The sequence below is a fragment of the Lytechinus variegatus genome, chromosome 3 (assembly GCF_018143015.1).
Source record: "Lytechinus variegatus isolate NC3 chromosome 3, Lvar_3.0, whole genome shotgun sequence".
NCBI classification, from domain to species: Eukaryota; Metazoa; Echinodermata; class Echinoidea; order Temnopleuroida; family Toxopneustidae; genus Lytechinus; species Lytechinus variegatus.
In genome coordinates this window covers 22,751,484-22,767,671 of record NC_054742.1, presented here as the reverse complement: position 1 = coordinate 22,767,671, position 16,188 = coordinate 22,751,484, and the positions used below count along the sequence as shown (strand labels likewise).

The 16,188-nt window shown below is 32.2% G+C and overlaps 1 protein-coding gene across 3 annotated transcripts in view; it reads left to right on the top strand.

Moving 5' to 3' along the window:
• The first annotated feature begins 4,107 nt into the window (after positions 1-4,107).
• The window catches only part of LOC121410526 (protein kinase C delta type-like), a 35,903-nt gene continuing 23,822 nt past the window's right edge, over positions 4,108-16,188 (top strand). Inside the window, exons 1-10 of one of the 3 annotated variants that reach the window (XM_041602674.1) lie at positions 4,108-4,276; positions 6,774-6,973; positions 8,343-8,412; positions 8,937-8,972; positions 11,380-11,575; positions 11,940-11,974; positions 12,778-12,863; positions 13,569-13,698; positions 14,349-14,446; positions 15,274-15,288. In XM_041602674.1, the coding sequence (XP_041458608.1) occupies positions 4,159-4,276; positions 6,774-6,973; positions 8,343-8,412; positions 8,937-8,972; positions 11,380-11,575; positions 11,940-11,974; positions 12,778-12,863; positions 13,569-13,698; positions 14,349-14,446; positions 15,274-15,288 (984 nt within the window). In that variant the 5' untranslated portion in view covers positions 4,108-4,158. The remainder of the gene's footprint in view (positions 4,277-6,773; positions 6,974-8,342; positions 8,413-8,936; positions 8,973-11,379; positions 11,576-11,939; positions 11,975-12,777; positions 12,864-13,568; positions 13,699-14,348; positions 14,447-15,273; positions 15,289-16,188) is intronic. The other 2 variants (XM_041602676.1, XM_041602675.1) reach the window with 2 other exon arrangements.

The following is a 16,188-nucleotide window of genomic DNA, read 5'->3' as shown; positions in this document are numbered from 1 at the left end:
AAAGTACATGTTAACCTGCTAATGATACATGTGTCGGCCTAGGTCTATTGACACAGTTTATTTTCTGGGTACTTTTCTTCTGTTACTCTTTGATAAAATACCATTTTCATGCAAAAAAGTGCTAATCCATGTCAGTCACATGTGTAAATCCTTCTCCATATTTTTTATACAATTTCTTAACATTCATCCAAACCATTGTATCAGTAGTCTTGGGTCAAAATATATTAAAGTGTTCAGATTTTTGCAGAAAAATAGATTGGAGGTTCTATTCTATATAGTAATGGTTGTATGTGCACAACCAATACTCACTCTATCCCATGCATTAAAGAATAAGTCCACTTCACAAAAAAGCTGATTTGATTAATAAGAAAAAAAACCTTGAAGCATATAACACTGAAAATTTCGTGAAAATTTAATGTAAAATAAAAAAATTCTAACATTTCTAAATTATGCTTAATTTCACAGTTAAAACTTATATATGCATGTCCTTGTTAGTATACAAATGAGGTGACTATGACATCACTGACTCACTATTCCTTTTGTAGTATGAAATATGAATTATTCAAATTTTGTCCTCATTGTCATGTGAAACAAAGTTTTCTTCCTCCCCGAACATATGGTATTACCATTGTTTTAACATTCTATGATTCAGTCAAGTTGATCCTTATTGTCAAAATCTGTAAAAAATTGATTTTTTTTATAATTCAAACAACAGAAAAGAAAATATAGTGAGTATTAAAGGAACCACATTAACTCTCATTTGCACTTCACTGAGTTGTGCATATAACTTTCTGTAAAAAATGAGCAAAACTTTAAATCCAATTTTTATGAAATTTTCAGCTTTATGCTTGTGTGAAATTTCTATATTGATCCAAATCAACATTTTCTGAGGTGGACTTGACCTTTAATAAAATATTGATCAAAGTGCTGGGCATCATACATAAAGGCATGAAACAACCATACTGTTTTGAAAAATATCTAAACCATGAACAGAAAATACTATCTTCTGTGCATTTTATTTTGTTTCCTTTTCTCATCCCATATCAGTTTTGAATCTGAATGGTTTAGTTCAATATGGTTAAAATAATTGACTTTGACATAGTTTGGTTCAGAGGTATTTATTTTATTACTTTTGTATGAGTAAGTGGTAAGGAGGAAATGAGAAGTTTCTAAAATGTTAGCTCAGTATGTACAATAAGCAGACCTAACATGTTAACCTTTATAAATTTATGAACTTCTATGATTATGGGATGCCAAATTTGTTATGCAGGGCCCGCTGGTAGAGCAGTTTCCTAACTGAAGTGGCTACCCTGGGTAAATAAAAAGCGTTATTATTCTTATTTGTCATGTTTTGAAATATATTGCAAACCTTTCAATCTCTTTGTGAAATTTGTTTGAGGAAAAGAATTTTTCATGATGGATCATTCATATGTGGAAGATTTATGATATTGAAAACTTATTGAGGCTAAAGTCCATTTTATTAAGTGATGATTTTTTAAAGGGTAGTCTCCTTTTCAAATCTAATGTATAATAATGAGAAAATTAAAGGTTTAATAGGATACAAAAATGTGACTGAGGATGAAAATGTTTTAAATTTCAAAGTTTTGCTTTTATGACATCACATGTACTTATTTTTTTTCTCTATATAATTGTATTTATGCTTATGCTTTTATTGTTAATCATTGTTTGAATGAAATCTAGGGTGGACTATCCAATTGAACTTATAAATATGTATTTGTATATATGTGTTCATTTGATAGTATTTGTTTATTATTCAATAACTCTACATTGATAGTGAAATTTCAACAACATGATAGACTTATTTCAAATAAAGCTCAAATTCAGTGACATCTCTAATAATTTTAATCATGAATAATATAATTTATTACCACCCATCATAAGCTGTATTATTATTTGTCAAATTTGTGACATTGTTCATAATGTATTGAAAAAAATCTGCAGTGAGCTTTCAATGCAAGTCATATGTTTTCATTGTTTAATCTGTTTGTTTTTATTGAAACAATCATATCCCCAATAATGGGTGTTATTTTTAACCCCAAACCAATTCAGTGGGTTGTAAATCTACCCCTAAACCAGGATGTTTGCAATTATATGATTTGCTTTTTTTTATTAGAAATCAGATAGTTAATAATTGGACTGTTATTTACAGTACAATGTTATTTCTAATGAGCTAATATTTAAGCTGCTATTCAATCCATTCAACTTATTCATAACTTTTGTAATGGTGATGTTAGACATGTAGGTATAGAAACAAAGCTTCTTTGGGTTTTGCAAGTTTATAAGACTTGAACTTCTCTTGCAAGTATTTATTTCTAGGCTGCTTATAATAGAACCCTACATGTATACACTGTTTTTAAAAATGTTGACTTCCAACCACTACAGTTTTTATTTATTTATTTGTTTATTTATTTATTCATTCATTTATTTATTTTTTCATTTATTGGTTGATTGATTGATTTATTTGTTTATTTATTTACGTATTTATTTATTCGTTTGTTCGTTAATTTATTCTTTTTTTTTTTGGGGGGGGTTAGGGATAAGATTCAAACAATATTCAATTTTCAAAGGTTTCCAAACCACCCTAAATTTGTATTATTCTTCTATCAAAACATATCCTATTCTCTCATTTCTGTTCCCTGTTACCCTCTAGGAAAAGTGAAATTCCTCAAATCAAAGATTTTCACAATGTAGGTTGTAAAAAAACTCCAGACCAATTTGTAAGAAAAGATGAGATACATGTACCCTTCAACACAGATTGATAAGCTCAGAAAACAACCCTTTTCTGGATTCCTATAAATTGATGTTTTTTGAGTCAGTTATAATGAAACAGACATGCATTGTTGTTCACTATTAGTCAGCATAATTGTATCCTTTTTGGAAGAAATTGTGTCTTTTCATTTCTTCTGAAATCAGTTTGAATTTCCTTGATGTAACTTCCCCTCTACATTGTAGTGGTGGCTTTAGTGATACCTGGTGAAGTTATCACAAACTGTAAACACAGAAAATACACTTTGAAAAACATTTATTGATCATTGAAGTTTTTTTATTTTTACACATATTTCACAAACAATTATTTTCCACATTGCCTCGGAGGTATATTTCTATGTGTATTTCGATGAACCACTTCCTTGTTATACCAAAGTTTTATGAGCTTGGTGGAAATTTGTACCTGTTTGTACAGTATACACTCTATTGGACTCATGAATGTGATATATGTAGCCATTGGATTTTCTTTTCCCCTTTCCCTGCTCTTCTCTTCTTCCTCTTTTCTTTTATTTCCTTTTATTCTTTTCTTGCTAGTAACAAAATACTACTAATGTTCTGTTGGATGTGCTTACATTGCTTTCATCTAAATATACTTGAAAGTTATTATTTGAAAGAAATCCCAATGTATATTTGCTACCCGTGTTTACTCATGGGTGCATGTTTGCACAATACTGTATCAGCTTTTGCCTATGTTGTAAAGTTATATCCCGCAATATGGTTTTGATGAATAGGTAATATCAGGAAGATCCAGCTTACATTACAATGAAACAGAGATCTATTGATTTCTCTTTAAATGCACAATGGGTTGTTCAACCATTTTGTTGTTGTATTGCACAGATTGTGATTATATTAAAAATATTTAATGGACATTCATACAAGAGGTACTACTGGTGTATCAATCATTTACTTGACCATCTAATGAAGCATTAATATTGGAAATGAATTAGTAGGCTCTTCACTTAAAACCCATAAGGCAACTGAGTATGGTATATTATTGTTAACAATGGTATAGACAAGACAAAATCATGATGGATTGAAATATTAAATTAAATCCAGGCAGGCTTAACAGCAAAGTTGGGAGATTATTTTTGGTTTCAAAAGTGTCATATAGAAAGTCAAGCTTTCCATTTTAGAATTTGCTGTAAATGGTAATCAGTGAGAAGCTGGAAATTTAATTGACAGTTATTTCTTCAGAAAATTAACTTATGAGCATTGCTGGGATTTACATAAAGCACTTTCCATTCTAAACTATCCTAACATGTAAATGCATGAGTACAAACGTTAACATCATATGCCTTTACTATATTGTATATTTTGCAGATATTTGAAGACTATTGATACCAGTAGGTGGGACTGATCAAGGTATCTGTCATGGTGTTTTTACGTGTGCGGGTGTTACAGGTTGACAGTAAGGACATTGAACTGCCAGGTTCAGTCCTCTTTGATCCCTTTGTGGCTGTCAATGTCAAGGAATCGGTCAAAGATGCGAGTAAGTTTTACGTTTGCAAGGTGTATTTTCATGGGCATATAAAGTGTTCAGTGAAAAACGTATGTGTTTGATGAAAAAAATTATTTCATTTGCATGCTAGACTTAATGAAAGAATTATGCTAGTTATTTCTATTTTGGCAGGTTTTTTTTTCAAGAATAATTTCTTTGGAATATTTTCTGCATTTTGTAAACATTTTGCTTTGACACCTGAGATCCAATTGAGAAAATTTATACTTGTTAAACTTGAATGCTTTGACAAGGTACCTGTAATACTAAATAGTACAGGGAGGTACTGCTCATATTATTTCCTAGTATACTGGCACTTAATTTCATTACAATAGTGTTCTTTACAATGTTTTTTTACTATCTGCTGCAAGGTAAGAGTTTCAGCAATAAGACATAGGACCTGCATTCCTTCTAGATGCAGGATTATATATTCTGAGTGGTCGGTTACATGTATCAAACAACATATTGTGGTAGAATGATTAGCAAAACATGTCAGAATACTTGGCCAATGCTTTAGAGTTACAAGTATCTTTAATAGAGATTGTAAGCCACCATAAAGGTAGTGTAAGGATCCAGTAACATCCATACTCCCATGTGTGTCCCTATTGCTAAATATCCATCTATAGACTTTTCCTTACATTTTTGTGTTCTGTATAAACCAGTTAAATCTGTATTCACTTTGGCAATTCTAGGGAAATATCAATTTGGCACCATGAATCTCCAAGGAATGAGATTCTTGATCTGTGGGGCATCCTTTTAACGCTGGTCTTTAGGTCATCTTAATGTACATGTAGTAACAATGCTTCAATTCTTGGATACTTTCTTCACACAATTAGTAGAACAGTATATGTTTGTAAGCATTTCAGTGTTGTTAATAGCTAATCTTAAATCAGAATAAAAATCCTGACAGTTCAGGGATCAATCTAGTGCTAAGATTACTATTACCGGTAATCAAAATAGCTGATGTACATGTACATGTAGTATACATGTAACATTATAGCATTGATAGTTGTCATTAAAAAGCATGCATATTCATTAAGTTCCTCATTTCAATTCATAAAACTTGCTCTCAGTACATCTGTTAATTTCCTAATATATTTTTTAAAAATAAAACTTGTACATGATGTATTGTCATGAATGTTCACTGAATTATCTTTTATTTAATACAATAATAAGTTGAAAAGAGATTCATTTCATTTATTTGCATTTCACAGATACACATGTAAGTAAAGGGAATTTTATTGTTTGATATTCTTAATTCCAGCAAATGTTGGGTTTGAGGTCACAATTAATGAAGTATCATTTCTGAGAAGAATGTTGTATAGGCCTATAGGTAACATGGACATAGCAGTAGGTCCATGATACTATGTATTGAGAATCTAAATGTTAAAAGTCAACACACATGATAAGATTGAAAAGCCAGCAATGATGGACTAGTTGAGATAGAGATTCATCCATTATTCATTCTCTGACTACGATGTTGTGAATTCGGCAAGCGATACTTCAAAGTCGGCACAATCTATGCATCCATCATTCCCTCAAGCAGATTTGAAGTTTTTTTGAGAGAAAACTAATCAAGTGTTAACCCTGATACATTTGATCATGGATTTGATGAATTCTTTATTCTTGGGATTCAGGCAGAGATGGAATATTCATGTTGCTTTTTAATAGTCAAATCAGATTTCTTTCACATTTTTTTAGCAAATAAATGGAAGTTAGAATCTTCTCCCATCATCAATTAGAAGAATTCCCCTAAGTGGATGATTGATTTTATAGTAAATTGACAAATAATCACGTATCATCTCTTATTCTTTTATATGAACTGGGACTACATTTACAATTGCAAAGATAAGGATAGTAGGCCTATATAGACAAGGGGAAAATGAAGGAAGTAAACAACTAGTGGAAAATGAAGGAAGTAAACATGCCTGGAAGATGCTCTGCTTTGTATTTCTTCTACAGTTGAAAGGAAAAAAAAGTAGATAATATTTGATTCTGAGATCATAATTAGTGCATAATTAGTGCTCATTTCTGTCCAACATGAGAACACTGGCACTTCAAAATTATTGCGCCAGCTTTAGCATACACGTAGCTGCTAATAAGGATCTTTTAATAACTATTGAAGGATAAATTCCTGCCAGGGTCCCATTTCCCTTTTAAAACTGTGTCAAGTGTGGTAAATGTAGATCAAATGCAGTATGGGTGTGCTGTTGGTAGTAAGCAATTTGTTTGTTGTTTCTTTCTTTCTTTTTTAAGGGGGGGGGGGGGTGTTCACTTTACAAAGTGGATGAATGGATAAGATACAATATTTGTTGAATGATCAATGCAGTACTGCAAAGAACAAAAGAAACCAGCCAGACAGTGTACAAGATTTATGAGATGGTTTGATTTATGTTAGGTGTGAAGGATTTTGATCTCACGTCCCTAATGTTTAGTGCTTTTAATTTTCATGTAACTTCATCGTCTCTTCATCCTCCCTCTTATCTACCAGATGGACAAACACAGTTGAGGCAGAAGAGGAAGACAGCCTTTGTTGAGTGGAATAAGTGCTTTGATTCTCATTTATATGATGGCCGTGTTATCCAGATCATTGTTTATAACAGACCAGAGGCCTACCTGGCTGAGGCAAACTTCAATGTTAACGCACTGGCTGCTATGTGTGGTATGGAAGGAAAGATTGAAACAAAATGGGTTAGTATAAACTATCATCCTCTTAATTATCAGTAATGAGCAATGTGATGTACATTAATGCCAATGTCATTTTCCAAAGGCCTATTCCAACTATAAGTAGAATAAATAGGACATTGAAGGGGTACTCACCTAGGTACCTAAGGCTGAAAATTATTAGGTGTATACATGTAGGCATGGAGAAATCATTACAACAGACTTTAATACCACAATAATTACTTAAAATAATTGAATGAATGTCTTGTGCCAATACATCTTGTTTCAATGCAATAGAATATTAGTGATCATTGCATTCCTGTATACGTTAACCAACGTTGAATATTTTTTTTGTGTGTAAAGTCATATAAAGGCATTTATTCAGCCTGCGGTCTGAAAATATACTTGAAGGAAGAATCATAATAAAGAGGTCCTCCAGGTTAAATATATTATCTAAATAGATAAAGTGAAATTTAGTAAGCAAAAGTAAAAAAGGAAAGAAAATTCACTTAGTACAAGAGGGGCCCAATTTAGATATTTTAATCTTTCACAGAACTTTTTTTTGCAATGAAAAATATATTTTAATGTTTATAAGAGCGCCCATTTTTTGATGATTTACCTGCTTATCAACATCTACAGGCAATAAAGAATGTGTTTGATTGTGTATGAAAGGGTACATTCAAGTTTTTCATATTCTAAATGGCAATCATGCATAATTTTATAGGGGATACTATTTGTTGCTGTTTGGAGTTAGAATCACTCTGAATACAATGTATTGAAACTAATCGTGGATAAACTTTCAAATCTGAAATTCAAACCATCAGAAAATACTCAAGAGCCTTCATTAATCGCTGTTGTATGAGATTGGGATCCAAACTTGTACGGGTTTTTCAATCGTTTTTTTGTATCCCTTGACAAGTTTTACTTTGTATGTTTTACTTGTCTAAATAAATACAAAATACAAAAAATACAAAGATTTGAGCTGAGGATTTGGAGGAAAATACCCAAATTGTCTCCCTTATCATTTTCTATAGTTGTACATGTACTTGTGTATGCAACTTTCATATTTCTCAATCTTTTATGAAAATGTATACTAGCGATACCGTACATTTAAATCAAGGTATTTAAAAAAAAAAGGAAAGCACATTCCATTGCAGAAAATCGAGAACGATACTACATGTACATTATAGTTTCAGTCAACTGGAATTTTCTGAATAGCCATATAATTTATCATACTATAAATACATGTAGCAACTCATTAGGTAATTAAGATATTGTGTGCATATCCATTACATCTTACTCGTAAGTTTTCATTCAGCTTTTTAGTTCTCATAGCAAGTCATACATGATCATAGATTGCATACAAAGCCTTTCTCCATCTTTGATTATTTTGTAGCTGGAACTCAAGCCCTGCGGTCGACTGCAAGTTCAGCTTCGTTGTTTCCCAGAAGAAGGAGGAGGTGGAGGTGAGATTTAGGAAATCATTTTGCAAATAGTCTTACATTCATGATGAATTTGCAACTTGCAAGTATTTCATATTTCTGTAATGAAACTCTGTTATTCTGCACTGCATTTTGTACAAAGTACCATTGAATCCATTTTCTTGTAGGATTGCAGCAAACTTTAACCATACATCAGAAGACAATTTATTTATCATTAAAGGCAGATAATGATTATCACAACTCTTATATTTCAGGGTCAAGAATATGACACAGAATAAATAAGGATGGGGAGGGAGGGGGGCTGTGACCATCAATAATAATAGATATCCACAATTGATAATGTTGTTGTTGTAAGGAGGTGTTAAGTAGTCAGTGTCATCATAAAGGTAGAAGATTTTGGTGCAGTCAACTAATTTAAATCATATACATGTAGGCCTACTGCCTAGCTTTTGCCATTCCCCCTTCCCTTCCTGTAAAACAATGAAACCCCCAAACCCTTGCAACTTCATCTATTACATATTGCCCTCACTTCACTGCAAACTTCACAGGAAGACCCATGTCATTACCAGAGGCATCATCAACAGGTAATGCTTCCAAACATTTGTATTCAAATTTACTTCTATAGTCAGTCATATATTATTACATTTCATTCCCAAAACAAATCTATCATGATTTATTTCAGTTTCATTGGGCAAAAGTGGCCAGTGGATTGTCCATTTTGTTTTATGTTTGTTGTTGTTGTGTCAGAAAGGGGATCTTCAGCCATCCATGTATTATTAATGATTTCTTTATTTATTTATACATTTTCTCACCTTTATCTTTTTAAGAAGTTCTAATCTCTGTATTAACTCATCAATCTATTCATAAGACCTGTTTACTACAGTATTCAAATTTGATGCAAATTTTTTTAGTTAAAAAAAATATTATTCTTGACAACCTGAAAGCCTGCTAGATGTTTCCTTTTCATAGCAACCTCCAGTACTAGATTCAAAGTAATTGTATTGTATTACTTATATTACATTGTTACAAGGTGGCCATGATAGGAACATGCATAGATTTGATCACTTGGTAAACAGGCATATTCATTCTTTTTTGCATGTATACACGTACACGACAGATAAATACCCATGTCCAACATAATAAATATAGATATAAAGATAATGAACATTATTGGAAAACTGTTATTGCCCATTTGGGTGAATATTCTTAACTTTGGTTTAACTTAAACTCGTATCATAATCTGTGTCTATTGTACGAAGCAAAACAATATTATTCTGAATCTGATTGAATAATGCTTCAAATAATCTTGAATTCACATATATGTGAGATCGTCTTACAGTTTACTCGTGAATTTAGGCAAATTCTTTGGGGAGTTTTTGTTCCAATGTAGGTACAAGTATTCAATGTTTTTGGCTACTTAGTTAAGCCAGGATTCATAATATTATCCACGGAGTGTGGATATGGACCTATTTCATGAAACTTAGACATCAATCAAGTATCACTGATCATCGTGTATGTGTTTGGGGTCACATGACCTTGGTCAAAGGTCATTTAGGGGTTGTGGTATCAGAATTGTTAAGTTATTGAAATATCAGATGTAACTAAAACTAAATGAAAATATTTCATGAAAGTTGGACATACATTATTGGTGATGAAGAATCACTGATCATCTTGCTTGAGTTTCAGGGCACATGATCAAAATACAAGGTCATTTAAGGAAAACGATATTCATATTTCTATCAAATCAATGTCATTTTTTGTGAAATAAGAAATTATTCATCTCAGTTATTTTCAAAGTCAGCACTGCTGCTGTCCTGAATTGTGGACTGCAGGCGAGACACCTGTTACAACTGTTAATAATGCAAATTATAAAATTGGTCATTGCCAAGGGGATTTTGTTTAAAAAAATGTTCGTTACAAAAGAGAAAATAATTATGTATGGATTTGTACAGCAGCAAGTTCAATTGGTTACCATCATTCAAGGTGCATTTTTAAGGGAAAATGTGCAATACCAGGATAAAAAAATAAGAAATTTCTCAAATAATATTTAATGGGTGAATGAATATGAATGGATGTCTCTGCATCTATTGTATAATGTAACCTTGGATGACAGAATGCCTTGTTTTTGCAGTCTATACATATGAAAGGCATACACAGCATATTGATCATTTAAGAGATTGGAAAATATACTTCCCCTGTGAATCTTTCCTGAGGTACATTTAATATCCGAACCGCTTCACACCCTTAGGGTCATGTGAAATATAATTCTGCTCTGATGACAACCCTCTGGTTTGGTTGTCTTTACTAATCACACTTTTAATCCTTTGACAGTGGAATCAACTATTTTCCATTGGATGAATACAGGGACTACCATGTTTCCATATCATAGCCAGTGGGTCAGTTATATCACAAGAACCATCGCTATACCTAACTCTATTGATTCATTCTGTATTTAATGGTAAACTCATCTCTACATGAATGTCTGCATGTGAACTGCCATCAGGTCTGTTGTAATGAGCATCAAATGTAGTTTGAAGCAAATGAGAAGAAGAATGCAATTCTGATTGTCATTCATTTAATTCATTATTGATCATAAACAGAAATATTTTTTTACAGAAAGATATTAAAATGATGGCATTATTTCATTATGTATCATTTTGTAAATCTTATTCTACTTGGTATCACTCATTCTTGATGAATCAGATCTTGTAAATTTCATGGAGAGGATGATTTTACATGCCTAATGACAGTGCACCATTTCAACCCATGTCAACCCATTGTTAAGTAAATTATGATAGCACTATTTTCATCATAATGTTCTTCTCATCTTTGTTTCATTTGCATCTTTTATTCTGTTGAGGCAGATTTTATGGAGAGGAACAATGGATTCAGGATCGCGTCATCTCATCTTTAATTCTATTTGACAGATTTTAAAAGCAGTGATTAAGAGGAATAATTTAATACTCTAAAATTTTCACTGTTTAATTCCAGATCCTATGAACAGTGTAAGAAGCACTGTTACACACCAGAATTCAGATATGGATAAGAAAGATGACACCACAGGATTACTGACCAAGCGCCGTGTAGCCATCAGAAAGGCCAAAATTCATGAACATCGGGGTCATAAGTTCACCCCACACTACTTCCGCACTCCAGCATACTGCAGCTACTGCAATGACTTTATTTGGTATGTTCATTAGATTCCATTTTATCATGCCATTCAATTTATTCAATTGTCAAGACCCCCAATCCTGTGAAGACATTATATATCTTTAGAAAATGTATGATTGAAAATTCAGTGTAATCTTTCAGTGTGTTAATTTCATTATGACACTGATTAAATAGGACCTATGAAAAACGTAAAGAGTAAAGAGAAGTGAAGTAGATGTATGTGATAACTAGTAACAATGATACAAGTACAGAGCTCTAATTAATACTTTCCTTTTTAATTTGTTTATTCATAATGTCAAAAGTTACTTTTTGTTTCCATCTGGATTCAGTTTGTGAATGCTGTCAATCTTTTTTTTTTATATATCATTGTCAACTTGCAGGGGCCTGGTTGGTACACAAGGATATCGATGCATGGGTAAAGTACTATAGAATGTATTGTATTAAAGTACATCATTTTGCTAGACACTGATGCACATTCACAATCAACCTTTATATTTTTATTTTTTCTGGTCTATTTTGAGGCAGTCAGGAATAATTAACCCCTCATTATTTCAATTGAAATGAGTAGATGAGATTAAAGGGGAACTATTTCTACCCAGATACAGTTAATTTGTGTTATTTTTGGCTCACACAGTGGTTTCATTTTCAAAATCTTATGGAAATGTTATCAAAGCACATTTGAAGTGGATGATCCTCCCACATGCTCAATAGAAATTGCTACTTAATTACTTATGATATTTTTACACTTTCAAAGTGAAATATTGTTACAGAATTTTACCATCTAATTACCTAAATGTAACCCCCTACAAAAAATAATAAATAATTGAAATAAATGAATTAATAAATAAATGAAATAAAAAAAATCAGCAAATGTATTTAGAAGGAAAGGAGTATTTATGAATCAATTCAAATTTGCTTAAACTTACCAATATTGTAATTTACATTGTATTGAACTTTTGTGATTTAGAAAATTTTCTTGTGGTAGATTAGATACATTATGCAGCAATATTGTAAGAGCAATGATGTCTCTATTTAGATATTACAAAATCAATTCAGGTTATAAGTGTGTAGTATTCACCTGCCATATACAATGTACTATTCTTTGAGGTAATTTTGTTTCTCATGATTTGCTGAGTACTTAAATATTTTTCAAACCTTCGCCCATGTTTTATGCTACAAGTAGCACTATTCATTTCATTTTGTTTGTGTATTCTATAGAATGCGAGTTATCTGTTCATAAAAGGTGCTTTAATCAAGTACTTGGTAAATGCCCTGGCACAGGAGTCGATACAATGGAGACAAAGGTACAAATTTTGTACATTTCAGATAAGTTAAAGTTATCTATACTTTATTAGGTTTTGCCATCAAATATTAGAAAACGAGAGAATTACATGTTAGTATTTAACATTGAGTATGAAATAGCAAATGTTGTACAATGCCTACAATACATAGCTTGTTGTATGCAAGCAAATGGGAGGCTGAATGTCAAACATTCATACCATTGTACACGTACCATCCAAAATTCTTATTTTCATAGATTAACAGAGGAAAAAATTGATTATTCATATTTTCGCTAACTTCCAAGATGTTGTCCAACACAAATAGTGAATATTCTTATTTGTGCGATGGTGCAACATTTAGCATTTGGTGAAAGAAACAATAAATTCACATTGGCTAGCACCTCATTGAATAGAGCATTTTTTCACCTTATGCAAAATCTCGCTCCATCTCACTCATGTATGTATCATCATGTTCAAATATATACATGTATATATATATATATATATATGTATGTTTGATGAATCCACAAGTATGTTTTGCTTTTCATTGTAACATGCATCAATTATAACACATTTATTAAAACTTCATGATTAAAGCACTTCAGTGACAGTGAAGATCCCACATCTTCAATTCTTAAAAATGTCTTTGTTTTACGTGTACTTTATTCATTGTTTATACACCCTATAATATAACACTCATCTTTTTCCCCCTTCTTTTTGCTTTGATAGAAATTGAAAGAGAGGTTCAACATTAATATGCCTCATAGGTTTAAGGTCAACAACTACAAGAGTCCTACATTCTGTGACCATTGTGGTACTATGCTGTATGGTCTATTCAGACAAGGTGTTAAGTGTGAAGGTTCGTATACTGTTGCTAGGCAAAAGAATATTGGTAGGAAGCAATCTAGATGAAATGATAATGGAGATGAATCCAACATTTAAGGATGAAAAAAATGTTTACTGTACAAAAATGTAAATCCTAGGTTAACCAAATTGAAACTATTTAATGAGTTTAAGAAGGTAATACAAACTTATTATTTAGATGAATGTTACATTTATGATTTGAATGGAAAAGGGAAAGATTTTAGTTTGAAATGGAGTATGTTGAAACATTTTTTTTTAATAATTTATATGATTTGACTTCTGTAAACGTGTTCATTTTTTGTAAATGAACTTGCCCATTGAGGCAAAAGTATGAATTTTTTTTTTTTATAGTAAACTAAAGAAAAGTAGTCTTTTGCTTAATTGTAAAACAAAATTCTTTCATTCATGAAATAATGAGTATTATGAATGTCAATGCAAGAAATATATACTGTTAGGGATTCAATAAAACATCTGTTCAACATTTGGGATCACATTTGGATACTAGCTAAATCATTGATATAAAACGAAGTTGATGCAAAATAGCTGAGCTGATTCATTTGAAATACATTGTGTTACAGAAGGCAGGATTTCAACACCCAGAGCATCACACATATTGGTAATTAAATGTTCTCTTTTTGTATACAGTGTGTAATGTAAATGTTCATCACAAGTGCAAGAACAATGTCCCTAACCTGTGCGGAGTTAACCAAAGACTTCTTTCTGAAGCTCTTTCCAGTATTGAGGTGAGTTATTCACACTGAATTCCTCTTCTCTTCTTGTTCCAGAGAAAATTCACACCTATGTCTAGTTTGTTTGAAACATAAATTAAGGTTTGGTAAAAGTAATCAAAGAAAAACGTAGCTCTGGGAGTGTTTCACAAAGAGTATGACTTTAAGAGTCATGCTTAAATGCTGACACTCACATGATCTTATTGATTAACAATAAGTAGTGTGTGTTCTCTTAGCATGATTTGACCAATACAGTGATGACTTTTATACCGCACACAAATGAGAATTCAAGTACGACCAGCCTAAGTCACACTTAACCTCTGTGAAACACCCCCTGGATTGGTAATTGTGTCATATTTGAGGCTCTACCCCATGTATATGTCAAGTGATATTATATCTTATCAAATTTCTTTTCCTCAGAAATTGAAAATAATATATATCTTTGCACTCAATATATTATTAGACACATTCTTTCATATATGTTGCTGTGAGAAAAGCATTTTTAGTCTTCTTGAACCACTGTAAAATGTGACTTGGTATTGTTTGTTACATGGGGCAGCTGCTCACATATATCAATACTAAAAAAACTGTTCATTATTTGGCAAAGGAGGAGATGATATTCCTACTAGTTACTACATGACAAGTGTGGGTATTTGGTGGAATGGCTGAAATCTGTCCAGTAACTTCAAGAAGCAAAGTATCTTGTAATCAAATGCTTTGATGACTGTAAGAATAGATGTGGAATGGGGAATAATTACAACTATTCTTTAGAAGATTGTATGGTTGTTTCATCTTTTTTTCCATCATACGATTTTGACTTTCTTGTCTCTTTGGTTTCTTAGATTACAAAGTCTATGGTAAGGCAATGAATCATAGAGTACTCTACTCACTCTCACAAGCTATAATGCACATTTTAGTCTTTCTACTGCTAATAGATCACTAAACTGCTACAGATCATTTTACTTCAAATCTGATTTCATCTATAGCTCATCAATTGAGGCTCATATCTGTAGATTTAGCATCAGCTTTCAATTAGAAAAAAATGCACTCATGGGCTATCACTTGCATTAAGTACTGTAATATGATAGTAATTAATTGACAATTAATTCTTTTCACCCATTTCTTTTTAAAGGGTTTTCAAGAATACATTAAATTTTCTTTGCGGTTTAGGTTTCAATTTCAGTTGGATCCATTTTATTCTAAAAACCATTACCAATGCATCTAAAGACAATATATCATATGGTTTTGTATTGCTTTGAAATTTGTTATTTACTTCAAAAACTCCATACATCTACTTGATTTGCTAGTTCAGCCCTCTGGACTGCCATACCCGAATAGAACTCCCAAGGATTTAAAAAGCGCGAGCGCGCCCTCTCCCGTTCAGGCTTACTACCCATGATCACCGCGCAATTAGCGTCCATCTTCCTCTTTTGCTTTCGGCAAGCCACCTGTCAAGACGTGCTCAGATAAGTCTCCTAAGAGCTCAAATCTTTTTGAGCTTTGGTATATTATTTTCGCTTATCTGTGGTGCATTCTCCCTTTTAATTTCAATCTTCCATTTGTGTGTAAGATTGTGTTCAGAATTTACACTTGGCGTGACTTTTTAGACGTGTTTTTGGTGACACTTAAATTGTTTTTCTAACGTTTGAGTTCTCGTCGCGCCGCATCGCTAGCGCGTTCGCGAGGCACCGGGCTTGGCCTGCCTACGTGGCAGCAAGCCTTCACCACCTGTCATGGTTATTGTTCTTCACGTTCAA